Source organism: Petromyzon marinus, chromosome 4 (genome assembly GCF_048934315.1).
Source record: "Petromyzon marinus isolate PM22_M1 ecotype Great Lakes invasive population chromosome 4, UKy_Petmar_22M1.pri1.0, whole genome shotgun sequence".
Taxonomy (NCBI): Eukaryota; Metazoa; Chordata; class Hyperoartia; order Petromyzontiformes; family Petromyzontidae; genus Petromyzon; species Petromyzon marinus.
Window position 1 is genome coordinate 21,847,392 of NC_133670.1, and position 18,622 is coordinate 21,866,013.

General features: G+C 44.6%; 1 protein-coding gene across 2 annotated transcripts in view; it reads right to left on the reverse strand.

Annotated features, from left to right (window-relative positions):
* Positions 1-3,995: 3,995 nt before the first annotated feature.
* Positions 3,996-18,622, reverse strand: part of LOC116938332 (aryl hydrocarbon receptor-like) — a 107,158-nt gene continuing 92,531 nt past the window's right edge. For both annotated transcript variants that reach the window (XM_032945452.2, XM_032945445.2), the window contains exons 7-12: positions 17,318-17,520; positions 16,412-16,521; positions 15,036-15,177; positions 14,445-14,850; positions 12,830-14,038; positions 3,996-12,232 (exon numbers count right to left, since the gene is read on the reverse strand). In XM_032945452.2, the coding sequence (XP_032801343.1) occupies positions 12,077-12,232; positions 12,830-14,038; positions 14,445-14,850; positions 15,036-15,177; positions 16,412-16,521; positions 17,318-17,520 (2,226 nt within the window). In that variant the 3' untranslated portion in view covers positions 3,996-12,076. The remainder of the gene's footprint in view (positions 12,233-12,829; positions 14,039-14,444; positions 14,851-15,035; positions 15,178-16,411; positions 16,522-17,317; positions 17,521-18,622) is intronic.

An 18,622-nucleotide genomic window follows, 5' to 3' on the forward strand; every position in this document is an offset into this window, starting at 1 on the left:
TCTTCACATATTGTCGATGACAAATAGGACACTGTGCCTCTTCCTTTTCCGCCAAACTTTTTAATATGTTCAGCTAAAAATGGGTGGAATTGTGATAGCAATTCTTAGATGCCAAGGAAATTACCATTATGGGTTGACCCAAACCGTTCATCATCTCCCCTAAACGCAAGTCCTCTTTCACCCAATAACTTGATCACTGCTACAACTCTTTTCAAAATGTCCCTCCAGTATTTACGTTCCCTATCAAGTTGCTGCATGAGATCTGCATCTATAGCACTGCACTTTGTCCGCTGGTGCAAGGCAAGCATGCATGATCTGTGTTCTGCACTCTTTTCGTGTTCCCCTATTCTTTCAGAGTGCTTCCAGTCACTAAACCCCTGACTAAAGCCACCGAGCTTGCTAGAGAACAGTTTGCATGCTAAACAGTACACACAACCTGTTGAGGATGAGTACAGTAGCCACTGTCTAGAAACCTGCCCATTTGGAAATATACAGTTCAGAAGTTCATTGTTGGAACTTATAGTCTTTCCACCAAGCGCTCTATCTCGGACTGAAGCTGGGTATGTTTCACTGCGGTTTTGGAAGGGGACTGCTCCTTTTTCAATAAGCACTGACTTAACGATGTCACTGAAAGTGCTTTGCCATAGTGCAGGGTCAGTGACCTCATAGCACCAGGAATGGCTTGGTTGCTGATTTGATTCTTGTGAACTGCCCAACTGCTCCTGAGGTGGAAATGATGGTTCTTGTATACCATTAGCTGTTGAGGGTTCGCCTTCAAAGGATGGCTTTGGGGGAGTGACATTACTGAAAACTTAACTAGTTCCTTCCTCACAGCTGACAATAATGCTGCTGCTGTCACTATTACTATCAGAGGGTTTTTGAAGGAACTTGGCAATGAGTGGAACACTTTGAAGCAAAACTTCCTCTCTTGCCCCCTTTTCTTTTTTGGCTTTCCTTTTGGAAGCACCAAGATTCCAACGTTTGTGGTCCATATTTCAGAACTAGTATGCTATTTATATGAATATATTCATAGCATATCTCAATACTTATTAAATAATATAATTAATATATATTAATAATGACAACACCCATCAAATACTGTTGTTGGAAAATACAATCGAGTGGTAGTATTTTATAGTCTACTTGTACCTAAAGGCAGCTTTGAGTAGATAAAAGAAAAACATAAAGCACATAAAAAAAATAACCCTAAGCCTTTAAAAAAAGGCTGTTAGAAAATTGCCTTTAGGAAGGATTGTTGAAATAGCCTTTAAAAAGGCTGTTTTAGAAAAATATTGAAAAAGTCTCTGAACATATTACTGTGGCATACAAAGCAAGAAAACAGGCATCTGTCTGTGGCTTTTCCTACCAAGAAATGTCTTATATACCTGCCTGACACAGAGATAATTATGTTCCTTGAAATTCAAATCGTAACTTTTTTTTCATTGGCTGAACAACCAACAAAGGTTTCTGATAAGTCAGTGAAATGACTTGGTGGAGACGATGCACATAGGCCACACCCCATCGATGGGGAGGGGCCACACCCGACAGGCCACACCCCATCGATGGGGAGGGGCCACACCCCACAGGCCACACCCCATCGATGGGGAGGGGCCACACCCCACAGGCCACACCCCATCGATGGGGAGGGGCCACACCCCACAGGCCACACCCCATCGATGATATTTGCATATGAACGTTAGCATAATCTACTTCCGTGGATCTAAAAACAGTCTATGGAAAAAAATGAATGGGGTTTACCTTAATCTTTAAGTATTGATTGGGTCTCTTATATATGCGTCAGTGTATGAAAAAAATAGAGCTTTTGGCGTATTTTTTTAATGTTTCACAAGACTGGTGTATTTTTAATAATTGATTTGTCAACGGCTAATGAAGCTCTCAACAAACGTCGATCCCTCGGCCTCACTAGCTGGCTTTTTAGTGCAGATAATTTGGTTGCAAGGGCAGCTAGCTGGCAAAAATGGCAGCTAGCTAACTAATTTGTTAACAAGCTGAATCATATGGGCAGCTCGTGAGGGAAAATGGTCAGCTAGCTAAAATAAAGGGATAGCTAGTGACGGTTAGTCAAATAACGAACGGCTTGCCATAATATGCGGAATTCACTGACTTGTTAGTGAATATTGTATCATGTCACAGCGTATCGCAGCGTGCCAACCAGTGGCTCCGTTGTACAGAAGCACTGTACTATCCGAGAGGCTCTCGTGTTAAGCATGCACTGTATGTACCAAGGTGCCCCCAGGTGTTACAGTCGATGTGGGCACCGAGGGGCCTGGGGGCCCTAGTGGTCAACTCACACTGTAAGCGCCCAGGGGCCCGGGGGCCCCAGTGGTCAGCTCACGCTTTAAGCACCGAGGGGCCTCACATTGTAAGCGCTGCGGGGCCCGGGGGCCCCAGCGGTCAGCTCATGCTTTAAGCCCCAGGGGCCTAGGGGCCCTAGTGGTCAGCTCACTATTTAAACACCAAGGAACCTGGATGTCCTCACATTGTAAACACTGAGGGGTCTGGTGGGGCCCTAGTGGTGAGCTCGCATATTAAACAGCAATGGGCCCGGGGGCCCTCACATAGTATGCGCTGAGGGGTCTGGGAGGCCCTAGTGGTTATCTCACGCTATAAGCACCCAGGGGCCTAGTGGTCAGCTTGCGCTATGCGCACTGAGGGGCCTTCGGAAGTTGAACACTGAAGTCTTGGGCCACGCACCATGCGCGGCCTGAGGCTTGGAGGCCCCCTGGCAGTCCGAGGCCCCAGGGAGCTGGACCCCACTAGCCTGGTCCATAATCCAGCCTTGCTGGGAGGTCATCGGAGACTTCGAAATGGTTGAATTCCTAATGGGTCTCCCATGCGGTTTTACCAAGTTTCCCTGCTATCTTTGCCTTTTGGGCAGCAGGGACACCAAGGCGTACTCCCACAGGTGGAACTGGCTACAGCGGACCGAGTTCTCTGTGGGGAGGAACAACGTCAAGTTGGAGTCACTGGTGGACCCGCGGAATGTGCTGATGCCACCACTGCACATCAAATTGGGCCTTATGAAACAATTTGTCAGAGCTGTAGATAAGGAGTCGGCAGCCTTCAAGTACCTTCAAGACTTCTTCACTAAGCTGTCTGAGGCAAAGGTCAAAGCCGGTGTCTTCATTGGACCAGAGATAAAGAAGATCCTGGAGTGCAATGAATTCCCCAAGAAGCTCCCTAGTAAGGAGAAAGCGGCTTGGAACAGCTTTGTCGCAGTAGTTCGTGGCTTCCTGGGCAATCACAAGGTCGAAAACGATGTGGAGCTGGTTAAGACTGGTGAATAACTAGGCACGATGGGCTGTAGGATGTCCCTCAAAGTCCATATCCTTGATGCTCAATTTGATAAATTCAAGGAGAACATGGGAGCGTACTCGGAAGAGCAAAACGAGTGCTTCCACCAGGATATACTGGACTTGAACGCTGCTACCAAGGACAGTATAACGAGAACACGATTTGGGGGCTGATTCGTGAAAGTGATTTACAGTATAATCCTAAATCTCGAAAAACTACTCACTTCTAAATCTTTGTATTACTTTAGTTTAAATACATGATACTTTTGATTCATGTTGTTCTTTTTTTACTTTATGTGAATGAAAAGAGACAAATTCGCCCGTTTTCTCATGAAAATAGGTACATTTCAAAATATCACTGCCCTGGTCACAAAAGCAATGTTTGTGGGAAATAATAGCCATTTTCTATACTTTTTAGGCATAAATTACGAAATAACACTTACTACCCAGGAACAAAAATTGTGTTACATAGTGTAATCCATCCGATTACCTTGTCATTTTAAGGAAGGGTTTAATTTGTGTTATGCTTCCCATTATATGGGTAATAAACAATCCGAAATGTTCAATTTTGAAAAAAATGTGACATGCAGATGATTAAACATTAAATAGGGAGGTCTGAAAGATACAAAATAACAAAGTGCTGCTGACATCGAGCTTAAAACACCATGACACCCCCGCTGATGGATTTGATTGTGTCAATGCAATCGTCCTGTTTATTAATGTATTGCTCATATGTATCGTGACATAATCATTATTACTGTAAAACCAACATTATTTGTACACTCATGTTTTAACATGATAATAAACGTAAAGCAAATGTATTTATAGTTTTTCTTAAATATACATACCATAATAATGCTACTAATTTGCAATAGTCTTGATTTAAAGCTTTATGATACACTGTACGTATGATACACTGTATGCCACACTAAGTTGGCCCAAAAAAATGTAATAACACAAAGCACATTTAAAAACTAGGTATTTTACAATATAACTTTCAATCAAACCGCCCATCCATTATCTAAAACAGCCATTCATTTCAAAGGTCACTGATAGAAGCAGTGTGTTTAAAAATGTTCACATTGTGCTTACTACTCACCTCACACAATTACGTGTAAAATGTACAGCACTGAATTAACCATAATGTATTTGTGCATGATTGCCTTCTGAATGTGATAAGATTGCATGGCAATGCTTCCCTCAGTCATCTGACTGGGCCAGTAAAACACATCTCATTGAATGTGTAGGCATGATGCATGAATATCATTTCCTGTTTTTGTCAAATGCTAAAATGTGTAGCATTGTATAAGTGCAATGTATGCATGTATGTTGAACTTCTTTCAATCTAGGAGCATTACATGTTTTTACACATGCTGTGTATTTTTTTTGGCTGCATAACCAAATGGGGATCTATTTAACTTGGCTCAATCTGGAACACAGACGTTGTAATGTCGTATACAAAATAATGAACGCCAATCAGAGCCTACAGTATTGGAAATTGGTTCATCAGACTGGAGCGCAACCCTCAGTGTCAGTGTCCTGTAACACTTCAGCCTTCTCCCATTCGAACGTGGCGCAAATCAAAACAAAAAATGGTTACGGTGATCCACGTGTAGCACCAGGTGCACAATGGAATATTTGCAAAATAATATTACTCGACATTTTAGTGAGCGGGAAAGAGAGAGATTTTAAAAAACATATCCACACCTATTATGTGTTGACATGTCATCAAACACCCGACCCCTTAACAATTCAACGAATTGTCACAAATCAGGGCCAATATTGAATAAAAATGTATCAATTATTTAATATTCTTGGGTCTTTCGGTAAAGTCACGTAGATAGGTTACTTAATGACTTGTGTTTTTCGTTGTTGCTCATATTGTTTCTTTGTCACGTTATTAATGTGACTTGACCGTATTACTTTCGTGAACATTTTAATACAAATTGTCATATAGCATCTACTTTGATGTACTGATGCTTCATTACGTGTTCAGTGACCAAGCATCGCAGTGAGCACACTTGTGACCGAGTCGGTTTGGATGGAATCGTTCATTAATTTCCCATTGTCACCGAGTACTTTCTTCAGAAAATATATAAAGCATGCCCATCTGCAATACGGTGGACATTAAAGATGTTCTAACAGCAGTAGGCATTTGTTTAGAGTATTTTCCTTGGGTTATTTTGCAACTATGAGCCTCCCTTCCAAAAGAGTTGGCATGTAGTCTCCAACAATATTTTGTCAGAAGAATGGCCAAATTCGTGCTCTTTCTGCTAGGCTGGTGGAAAATCTATTCCTGCCAAAACATAAATCAGTACCAATAAATTGCAATGCCTCTCACTGGGCAAGTAACGTATATTACAGGACGAGGTTTTTAACAGAAACATGAATGTGTCCCTTGTTGAATGAAGCCTACTTCGACTGAATTTTGGTTAAATGCCAGCTGCATGTATGTTGAACTTCTTTCGCACTGTACATAGCCACACTCATTACACACAAAGTACTTCTCACAAATGCACCACAATACCTGGCTGATCTCGTCAAGGAGCAAAAACCATCACCAAGCGAACTCCAGTAATCCTCGCAGCGGCGGATTTTGGGTAGCCATCGAACAAAGACGGTCACCGCATTGCGCGCTTTCAGATGCATATCTGCGGCCGTCTGGAACACTCTTCCTTCCGATATTAGGAAGCCACTGGAGGAGTTATGCACTTTTAATCCATCTAAATTGAAAACTAATTTCTTTGGAACTCCCTTTTTGTGCTGAGTTTGTTGTCCTTCCCCCGCACCTCCGATTAGCACGGTTGGCTACGAACGGTGTAAAAGAAGTTTAACATTCATACCAACATAGCCAACCGTGCTAATCGGGGGTGCGGATATCATGGCAATGTAAGTGAAACCATGATTATAATATAAATTGTGGAGTTAGCAATTTGCAACGTTAACACGACGCTGTTCACGGTTTAATTGATTACAAAAGCAGTACCGCTGAAGTCATCAATACACAACTAAACTGTAAATGAGCCTCGACATTTCTGAATCGTTTAATGTTACCAGTGTAGTGTTCAGACACCGCAAAAATACAAGTCGTAAGAAAGCGTATGTGAATGTTTTTGAATGCTGTGAATTCTTCAGCCTCAGTCCTGTGTTGAATGTCAAGCTCGTAGGCTGTCACCAGCCCCTCCCAGGGCCTCCTGCACAGCATTTCAGATCCATGACAAATAGGAATAAGTTTGACCCATTCTGGCAATTAAAACAGGTTGTGTTAAGATGTTCAAACACCAAATAGATTCCTTTTGCAAAGAACCATATCTGCATTAACCACACGTACTTGTGGTGAACATGCAAACAAACATAAACTCTGATAATATTTGGGCATTGTCTATGAAACTGATTGGCCTACACCAGGGACAGCCTTCTTTATGGCCTAGTCTCACCAGTGTCAGACCAGAGAACGGCAAAAGGCGAACAGTACAAGTACAATGTCACTATCGGAGCATTTAAATCTCGGGGTGAGCAGCTATATCGTGGGACCTTTTTCCAGTATCAAAGTATGATGCTGGGAAAAAAGGTCCCATGATATTTAAAATACACCTTGTACTTCCGCTACACACGTTGAGAATGCACAATCACTTGATTCAATTGCAATTATTGCATTCTATTTATATGTGGACATTACATCTTTTGAAATTGTACCCTTATGTTTTGGTGAACAATACATGATTGATTGTAATAGGCCTTGAAAAGTGAACTTTAGCCACACGTGTTGTTTTGTAAGAACAAAATAAAAATGTTAGGTTGTGAGTGTCCACACCCAGTGTGAATGTTTTTTGTTAAGACTCAATTTGTCACACTTTAAGCCCTAATAATCAAATTTAAGCTTGTTTTACTTTCAAAATATACTTTATATGTTTGGAATCACTAAATTAGTCAATCTAGTTTAAATACTACGTTATATATTCTATTATACAGTGCAAAGCGTGGAACTCGTCGGTACTGCTATATCAAAAAATTACAATCGAGAGACTTTTTGGTGGATAGACTCTGGCAAGGTACATTTTGCATGAGGGTCCACATTATGTAACGTAACAATGTGGCACTGCACATGATTGAGTGTCTATTCTCACTTGAGTTTTCAGGCTGTTACCATGTGTTGTCAGGCACGGTGCCTGACGTTTCGCACCACATCGGACGTCATGCCGAACAACACGCGGTACAACCTACAAACATTTCAGAATAACTGCACAGCAGAACGGTTAAAACCTACCAACAGCAGAACGAGTGCGTATTCTTAAGCAGTTTGTGTGAAAGCCACCTATGCTGATGTACACTTTTGTATTCCGCTTCTTCAACTATAAAACCTGAGCGCGATGGTCGAGCGATAAGTGGGCCTGGCAAAGTTTGCTAAACGATAACGGGGACACAATTGGAAAACACGGCAAAAAATGCCCACCCGAAGCTAATCATGGAAGGTAAATGGGGATACACGTTATTAAATAAAGAGGCGAGCAAGAGCAGGATGAATGCAACTTTGGGGAAAGCAAATTTGATCATGCAGCAAATGAGCATCTCGAAGTGCTTGAAGGAAACGCTTTTCAATCGATGCACTGAGAGGTACACCAAAAACATTGACAATAACAAAGGCATTTAGACAAACGATGAAACGTACGCAAGGAAGCAAAGGGGGAGATGGATGCTTGGCATTACACTGCGAACACAGCGCACGCGCAGGAGTGAGATGGCTTGTGGCATTGCAGCTCATGCGGGATGGTGACGGCGGGGGAAGGATTTCATCCAGCAGTGGATAGACCAAATTGAAGGTTGTAGATACGGTCTGGTAAAATCGATGAGGTTTACACTGCTTAAAGGGTACACCATCGATTATTGTGAAATAAAAATGCAAGTACTGTACAATGATACCATTAAGAATAATGTTGATATAAAGTACATTTAAAAAATAGATACTAATTGTATTGAAATTCCATGCTTGATCAACAATACTAATTATCAATACTTATTCAGAAACATTACTCTCTTGTCATGTATTTTTACAATTCTGTTTTACAATTCTATTGTAAAACTTCTAAATTACTTCCGAATAACTTTAGAATTGCTGCCTCGCCACTTGTGCATTAAATAAACGGTTACAACTATTCCTGTCGGTCGAAGACTCGTTAATTGACGTGTAGACAGTCGTTCCTCTCAGGATCTTAAAAAAATACATATTTATTTTTAAAAAACGCAGCTAATAATCGCAGTGTGTTTTTCACGTGACGTTTTCTATTAGCTGCGAATGTCTACTCCCTCATTAACGTCATCACATTGTTCATGTTCGTCTGGTTGACCTTCTTTCGCACCGTACGTAGCCAACCGTACTAATCGGGAGGTTGCGGACGAAGCACAACAAACTGAAGACAAAAATCAGTTGGCAAGAAATTTGTTTTAAATCATACTTAAAAGTTCCAATGTAGATTTTTAAATCGAATTAAATTTTAAAGATAAAAAAAATCGACATTGAAAGGGCTCCATTCCCACTGGGCCCATGAGATCAACATTCTTGAGTTGATTTCAATGAAGGGAAATTGAAAGGGATGCTATGGAGGCCAAAACCCTTAACATCGTGTTTAATAACAAATGGACTGTTATTTTACCACACGGATTTCACTTAGCAAATCACAGGCGTCGCTTTGCGATGTTAAACACATAAAGCAATAGCGTAATCGAATTGCACTTGAATCTGATTCCAGTTGCTTTAGACATTGTATTTGTATATGATGTACCCTCCATGCAGACTCACATCTATGAATTGAGTTTGAGTGACGGACTTGGACAGATATTCCAAAACGCTTCCACTTTTATTTAGCAGTAAGACAATGTAAAAAAAGTACATTATTAACATTTTTTTTATATATTCTGGCACTTTAACAATTACACGTGAATTTCTTCATAGTTGTCTTTATTGAAGTCCTGTGTATCGTTTTGGTCGTTTCATAATTGCACAATTAAATACTGGTAGATTTCAGTGGTTAATTTACATTATTTTGAGACGTAATGTATATATATAAACAATGGTTATTTTTATCTGTTTGATTTGTTCTTTTGGAAATAGGTAGTGTAGCAATGTATGCTATGTATTCTACAATCGTTTCACAAACTCATAAGTGTTGCATTTGCTTATGGCTATGTACTGCAATATTCAAAACAACAATGCAAAGAAAACAATCCTTTAATCTGCACCACACCCAACAGTTCATACAACCTTAAACTATATATATAAAAAATACTGAGTGGTGGAATATTTCAAAATGAAAACAACAAAATAATAATTACTCTCTCTGATGTTTTTTCGGGTTGTGTTGTTCAGCATGGAAATCACGTCGAACAACACGAGGTGTGATTCCCATGTCGAACAACACGAGGTGTAATTCCCATGTCGAACAACACGAGGTGTGATTTCCATGCTGAACAACACGCAGTGTGCTTCCCATGTCGAACTACACGTGGTGTGATTCCCATGCCGGAGAGCATGTGGTGTGATTCCCATGTCGAACAACACGTGGTGTGATTCCCATGTCGAACAACACGAGGTGTGATTCCCATGTCGAACAACACGCGGTGTGATTCCCATGCCGAACAACACGAGGTGTAATTCCCATGCCGGAGAGCACGTGGTGTGATTCCCATGTCGAACAACACGTGGTGTGATTCCCATGCCGAACAACACGAGGTGTGATTCCCATGCCGAACAACACGTGGTGTGATTCCCATGTCGAACAACACGTGGTGTGATTCCCATGTCGAACAACACGTGGTGTGATTCCCATGCCGAACAACACGAGGTGTGATTCCCATGCCGGAGAGCACGTGGTGTGATTCCCATGTCGAACAACACGTGGTGTGATTCCCATGCCGAACAACACGAGGTGTGATTCCCATGCCGGAGAGCACGTGGTGTGATTCCCATGTCGAACAACACGCGGTGTGATTCCCATGTCCAACAACACGCGGTGTGATTCTCATGTCGAACTACACGTGGTGTGATTCCCATGTCGAACAACACGCGGTGTGATTCCCATGTCGAACAACACGCGGTGTGATTCCCATGTCGAACAACACGTGGTGTGATTCTCATGTCGAACTACACGTGGTGTGATTCCCATGTCCAACAACACGCGGTGTGATTCCCATGTCGAACAACACGAGGTGTGATTTCCATGTCGAACAACACGCGGTGTGATTCCCATGTCGAACAACACGCAGTGTGATTCCCATGTCCAACAACACGCGGTGTGATTCCCACGTCGAACAACACGCGGTGTGATTCCCATGTCGAACAACGCAACCAGGACGCACATTGTCGGAGAGCCGGGAGGCGTTGATCTGAGGAGGCGCTGTCAGCATGTGTAACAGGTGTAGTTATTCGCACATTTTTTTGTTTGGGTCAGATCGCGTAAGTAAAATGTGTGTTGTAAACTCCCTCCACCCGACACAGCCAATTAATAAGGTTGTCACGCAAACAATCACGCCAATCTATGACTGCTTCGGCACACCGGCGGGTTGCAGAGAAATTCACAACATTTAACAATTGTTGCATATTGGAGGGTTTTACCACGCATTTAGCTGACGCGATCTGACCTTAAGATCAATAATGAACCGTGCTATTGGTTGTGAAAGCCTCCGTGTTAAGGCGTAGTAATGTTCACGATAGTTTGTGCTTATAACCATGCCACCTTGGGACAAACGTTTGGGAGGGGGAGCCAGTTTGCACAGGGCCCCATTCTCCTAAGCCAGCCCCTGTTGGTGGACACCACAACCACAACTACCTACACAACAATAGAAATAAAAATCCTTCATGACACAAATACTCATTTACTCTGCGCTTTGGTGCAGGTTAGATTACTCAGCCGACAATTCACCACCGCCACAGTCTCTTGAACGATAACGTGATAAAAAAAAAATGCTTGGCATGGGAAGCACAGAATATTTCAGCATTGTTTTACAATGTTAATAAGCTAAATCCTTCAGATAGTTCAGAAAAAAATAGGCCAGGGTCCACTTCATAGTGCAACATGGTTTCATTCCTTCCTCTGCAGAGTGCAGCCGTTATTAGAATAAGTTTATATAGTCTTAGAAAAAAAAGGAAAACAACTCATGGGTACATATATTACAGTATAGTCAGTAAATAATGTTCATAATAAAAAATATCAGGTTATGTATGCCAGATTTTAGTTTTGTCTCTTGTCTGTGTTATACTTTAATATAAAATTGGCATCTCCCCATGCCTGATTTTTGTGCGTTATTTTTATCATAGCCACATTGACTTATCAGCAACATGATGTAAACAAACCAAAAATAATGCATCATTAAATGTTTCCATATTGCGTCAAATACAATAATCATCACACATAATATCATATACCTTTAACACTTACAGTTTTTGGAACTTTAATGGTCAATCTAGAAATCACAACAACTTACCAGCCAAATCATCAGATGAATACTCTCTGCAGATCATATAATAAAAATGTATAACATTATGTGTATTTAACAACAATAATAATGATGAAAAAAAGGTTAGTGCATGTCAAATACACATATCAGGATCACAAAAACATGTATACATATTAAATTAAAAAAAACAAGAGCTTTCAAAACTTTGTGGCACACTTACTCTATGGCAATAACACTGCATAATTTGCTGGTAACACTTTAGTGTATTGCTTGGAAGAGGGCACAGATGGGTTGTCCTTTGCCACCCTTATTTATGAGTCCAGAAAGTACTGCATGGCATCAGGCATGGGCTGGCTCATGCCAGGGTGGACTGGAAGGGTTTCTCCGTCAGGAAAACTGCTCAGCTGCTCGCAGTTGACGCCTTGGTAGAGCACGTTGCCATTTCCGATGTTGCGGTCCATGGGGAGCTGGGAGAGAACAGAATCGTTTAGAGATTGCGGCAATATTTTAGTTTTTTTTAAAGCAAATGCCTTCTATTGGACCATGTTAGTGCGGGTTTGAGACGTATTGTCGCATTCGCAAGTATAAGGATGCATTTTTTTCGCGGGTATGGACGCGTTTAAAATGTGAGACTTTTAATAATTATCGCACTGAAAAACAATCAAATAATGCCATAACACCTTTCAATACCTTTCACCTACTAGCATGTCATGTGGCCAGGCAATGCTCTGCAACATTTTCGAGTGTCCACAAGAATCAAGCGTCCTCAAATAGCTCGGTGAGAAACGTGCAAATCATCACACCATCCTGCACACATTATGCATGCACGCATACGGAGCTGGATTGGGCACGTAGCGAGAGGGAAGGGACCGCTGAAGGAGGAAAGATTCTTTCCTCGATCAAGGGAAAGAATGGAGATGCTCGGTGATGTTATCAAGGACATACGGAGAGTTGGAGAGAGCAGCGGAAGTCAGAGAAACATGGAGTAGATTGTGCCTCAGACCTGTCTAGTGCCAGAACACTTCAATGAATGAGTTTATAGTAGATACGTAAAATATATTCACCTTGTACTGCCTTTCCTGTTCCAGTGTGCATGAGATGCCTGAACAAGACATCAGGAGGTCCTCCTCCTCCTGCTGCTGCTGCTGCTGCAGTTGGTGCCGCTGCTGCTGCTGCCGCTCAGATACCTCGCCGGTGAGCTGCTCTTTCATGACAGTAGCTGGGCACTGTTGGCTCTGGTACTGGCAAGAGGACAGCAGGTTAAAGTTCTGCTTCAGCATGAAGCTTTGAGCAGCCGGCATCTTTGAGGGTACGAACTGCTGCAGCTGAGTGGCATAGCCACAGATGGAGCTTCCAGCTGCAGCTGTCCTGCACTGCCCTTCCCCTGACTGGGCCGCCCCGTTGCTGCTGCTGCTGCTGCTGCAGCCCAGGCGGCCGTAGCTGCTGCTGCTGCTGCTGTCGACCGCAACCCCGCTGTTCAGCTGCATTTGCTGACAGGGTGGAAAGCTCTGGGTGTAAGCGGCGGCAGTAGCAGCCTCCACGTTATACTGCTCACCACCGTCATCCAAAGGAGTGTATCGGTAAGACTGCATTACTTGCTGCTGCTGCTGCTGCTGCTGTGCGCGCTGCTGAATTTGCCCATTGACGATCGGGGCCCCTGCTTGGTGCTGCATTGATTGCAATCTCTGCCGCTGGGGCTGGTGTGACGTCTGGGGATGCTGCTGCATTGCTGCGTGTTGCTGTTGCTCATCCCAGCTGGTGTATCTCCTGTTTATCTTCGGCTTGTAAAACATTTGCTGATGTGCTTGCTTGGCAGGCGGCTGCTGCTGCTGCTGCTGTGGCTGCTGCGGCTGCTGCTGCTGATTAGTCACTTGCGGCTGTATGTAAGCGAGACTCTGCGATGAGCTTGGACAGGAAAGGGAGCTCTCAGGCTTGGCCGGGAGCTCCCCCTGGGAGAGCTGCCCCGTGCGGCGGCTCAGCGAGTCGTCGACGTAGTCCAGGATGTCCATGTTGGAGATGGTCTCATTGAGCTGCGCCGACAGCGAGTCGAGCTCCAGCATCACGAGCCGCTCGTCCTGCTCGAACACATCCAGCTCGTCCACGCCGATGCCGAAGCACTGCAGGGCGCTGAGGAGGTCGCCCCCGGCCCCGTCGTCGCTGTCGCCCTCGCCGCCGAGGCCGAGGCCGGGCATCGTGGAGCAGCTCTGCTGCCCAAAGTCAGCCAACTCGTGTGTGAGCATGAGAGCCGTGTTAATATCCGGCTTCATGTCGGCCTGTGGAAACCCACACAACTTTGGTCGACGGCACGCCTTACAGTCGCACGCGCCTAAAACTTTGCGTGTTTTCGTACGAGGAGATTTACGTGAGATCCCGCAACCTCCGATGAGCGCGGCTGGCTACGTACAGTGCGAAAGAAGTTAATTGCAGGGCATTACGTAATTACAGAGATAAATATTTTCTTTAACATTTCACGCAGCTATATGGATTATCGGACGTGGCAAGGACACGCTAATCGTTTGAATCTGTAATGTTGTACGATTGCCGAAGATAAACTGCTGCCTTTGAAGACCCATTGGCTTAACAATGAAATAAAACCAACAAAAAATGACACGCTGGATATCACAATGCACACATCGTCAGAAACCTCTGCATATGCAGCCGCAACTGCATTCAACCTACGGAGGACTCCTCTGTGATGGTGGCCCTGTCGACCGCACGGCCCCTCGACAGCTGGTCCACAACGTCCAAGCTTCCCATGCTGCCCAGCTCCGAGAAGTAGCTCTTGGAGAAAGAGAACTTGGGAACGGGGTCGGGCGGACACACGTACACCGACTCGTCCTGCCGGAGCATCGCGCCCAGCAAAGAATCGGGATCCAGCGAGCCCCGAGCACCCGATCCCCCGGCTGCCCCTTTGGAGCCCGAGCCCTTTTTCCCACGGCCACCGCCGCCGTGCCCCTTCGGCTGCATGGGGTCGAGCGACGGGGGCAGCGTGAAGCTGCACTCGTAGAGCACCGCCTCGCCCGTGGCGTACGTGAAGGGCAGGTGCAACGAGCGCTTGCGCAGCTGCTCCGCTCCCTCCTCGTCCCTGGGGAAGCAACGCACAAAGGCAACGATCCCCCGAATAGCCATTGGCAGACTGTTGCGGCAAGCACTGTGAGCGAGCAAACGCGAAGGCTTGCACGGTGCACGAGGGTGGTGGGTGGTCAGCACCACACCCGGGTAGCCTCTGTAGCCGTTGTGTAAAATACATGTTCACTGCAATGTGCTCACGAAAGTGGCCGCTGAGTTGCAATGATGTAGTCAGGCCTCCCGTTCTTGTACACGAGGCGAGCGTTTGCTTGGACCCAGGTCCAGCCTTTGTCCTTGGTGAGAAGCCTGAACACCGTGAGGCCACTTTCTCCGGTCCTCATCACTGCACAAACACAGAGGCGCAGCGTTCTTTCGCACATGTCCTAGATTCACGTGAGATGCTGCCACGGGTGTAGCACGGTTAGCACGCAGGAATTACAATCCAGAAGCCGTTGATTTGACTCGATCTTCTACTGGTGCAGCAGTTGAAATTACGAACAAGTTTCTTAAATCATCCCTTGCTCTGTCAACCCAGCATTTTAAATTGGTAGCCGAGAGACAGGTTCTAGATTTGAAGCTTTCGTGACGGCAAGGATCCATACTCTTTGGTTCTATTCGGTAAAGTCACGTAGGTAAAAAATAAAACAACAAAAATCACGACGTTTCGGCCACAACACAAGTGGCCTTCATCAGGTGATTTACAAACACAGACACAATTTCAACCGAGAAGATGGTTTCAAATTAAGCAACCATTGGAAAGATGTTCTAAATCGAACCAAACATTAAACTAATTTTCAATGGCACAGTATATTTTTTCAAGTAGTGGTACCCCAAACTTTCGCAGCTTCTTAAAATTCCCTTTTCACACCATCAATATGTAAACTCCCCCTGCCCCCCTCGCCGGCCTGCACATGTTCACCCCCTCTACACCGTTCATCATGCTAAGTCCGCCAAATAAATGCTAATTTTTATGCTAATTTTTTGTCAAGGCACCTTAATTCCTCTCACACAGCTTAAAGATCGCGGTCTGAGCTTGGCTGTGTTCACTCCAGCGCTGTCCTCGAGACAGTCTGGTCCCTTCACCTGATGAAGGCCACTTGTGTTATGGCCGAAACGTCGTGATTTTTGTTGTTTTATTTTTTTTACCTACGTGACTTTACCGAATAGAACGAAAGAGTAGAGAGACAGGTTGTGTGTTGTGGGGTAAATTGTGGGTGCTCCCGTCTATTCCGAGATGTCTGGGAGCAGAGGTCAAATACCCTCGAGAAGGGCTATCTAGAGTCCATCTCTAGTCGAGGCCTTTACACTACCAGTGGCACGAGCAGGAAATTGCAGGGATTCATCTTTAGCCACCACAACCACTTCAGTCATATTTACCACACGTACCGGTCTGAAGCCCATTGCTGTTTAGTGTGTCAACAGCCCATCTTGTAGTAATAATTGTGCACGTATCACACATATGACGCCATGAATGCAATCTACCAACCCCCCCGTCAGCTTAAACAATGCATCACAATTCAATATTTGAAAGATATCTATGAAAGTTGGACCAGACCCGACAAGCCGGTGATCCTTACTCCGCACGTGATTCTCTGCGCAGTGCAGCATGTCAGCAGCGTGGATGAACTGGTATCCCGTGCCCCGCATGCAAAGTTCGATCTCTGTGTAGCCCAACACCACACGGCCCCTGCAAGCATCACCAACAACCAGCGACAAGGGAGAAGCATTTAAAGACCATCTGCAGGAAGGCTTTGCAGCATCCGTATAATTGACCTTGCTCAAGCTGCTGCCCCTTCATGCTCACGAATGGAATCTTACACTGTACACAGTCGATATCAAGAGCAAAACTAGTGCCAACGTCGCTGGAAAGCTGTCATGCTGCCGGGATATTTTATGCACTTAAAAAAAAATAGTGTGCTATCAGCATCTTCATGAGGAACCTTCCATTACAAACCCTCAAATGTATCAGCGCATTGTCCTGTGTTGGAAGATTGCCCCATGACAGGATGTTCCAGGACTAGTTCTAAAGTCACTACAATGGATCTTTTTATTTGCACTCAGAGAGACCTTTTATATGTCCTACAAAGAGGGTTTGCTTAATGTTAATGATATCAACATTTGTCATTCTCAGAGATGGAATGAACTGGAAGAGAAAGATATTCCCTGATTGTTTTTTGTCGATCATCTTGCCACAGTTGGGAGAATCCAGTTCAGTCACGGCTGCTTCCTGTGACCACACTGTTATCCAGTGCGATCTCAGCAATGCTGGCTCACTGCTCTGAAATGGTATGAACCTCCTCAACTGCTAAGCCCCATCCATGCTGAGTCATTCCAGAAACCTTCCGCAACCATCAACATTCACGAACTCAAATGATATGCACGCCCGGACACAGAAATCAGCCGCGACAGCTCAAATAGTTTATTTGACACCCGGAAGCATCACTGCACGCCGCAGCGCCGCTGCCGGAGGGCCGATGGCGTACTTGGCATCGCAGCCGAGGGGAGTGAAGTCCAGTTTGTGCTTGGTACGGAAGATCATGTTCTTGGTGCGGATCTCCAGGATGGCGGGCGGCTGGAGCGGCGTGGCGACGGCGAACAGCGCCAACTGCGACGGCACCTGGGTGCCGTCAGCCGCCTTGCGGTTCTGCCCGTGCAGGAACTTGAGGCGGCCCTGGAAGTGCAGCGCCTGCGCGGGTCCGCACACGGTTCAGCAAGGGACGCTCGTCGGCGCGACCGGGAAGCCGCGGTGCAGACGGCGCGGAACACAATTTGAAGGAGGAATGAAGGACCGCTGTCCAATAGTGTCGCCGTCCAGTAACAAGCTCTGCACTGATCTCATGAGGGCTTATTATTATTATGTATTGTTATGTTTGTTTATACCTGGGAAGCCTCTTATGTGACTCATGACTCTTTTGCAGGTGGCATCTGCCAAGTGGTTGTTTTTTTTTTTACAGTTGCGGGAAATGACTGATCGGAGACATTTTTCTATTTTGGCAATTTTGAACCGTGACGCTGGGATACACAATGGCCTACTCTTGCAACATCTGTGTTCATTTTTTTAATATCATTAATTTTAGTCCTTTCCCCGCACCTCCGATTAGCATGGTTGGCTACGTACAGTGTGAAAGAAGGTAAACATACATAGTGATGAAATGATTTATCAATTATGTATTTTTTACTTTAGAAAATCATCAAGTGTGATGATGACTACCGATTGCCAAATATGTGTGTCCACAAAGCAATGTATTTTATTATTTTGGAACTTTTTTTTACTTTCCGCACCTATGAACATACACAAATGCAGAAAATGAATAAGATACTAATAGCATTTTGCCTTTCCAGTTTTCAGAAATAAAATGTGTTTAATATTTTGGCAAACAGGCATTTAACAAAAATGTACTTAATTGAATATAAGCGTTACATATTTATATAATCAGTAATTTAATTCTGTATATTTCATAAGGTGCCACGGTGGAATTCATCACTCGTTTATCTCCATCATTTTCGCCTGGCTTCGCCCCTTATCTCACTGCACAGCCAAAAAAAAACCAACCCCAACAACTCCGTATAATGATATTGCCTCTGGCATCTTAGTCGAGGCCCAAATCTCAGGGGTTCTGCACCCCCCCCCCCACCCCGTCTTGGGCAGTGCCAGGCCTCTGGGGCTACGTTTTGCTAGGTAAACATGTGCACGGGCACTCTGGCCACTGCTACCAGCAGGATTGGGGCCAACGCCAGGCGACAACCTAACTGCCTCCGGGAAAAAATCCTGTCCCCCCACTTAGCAG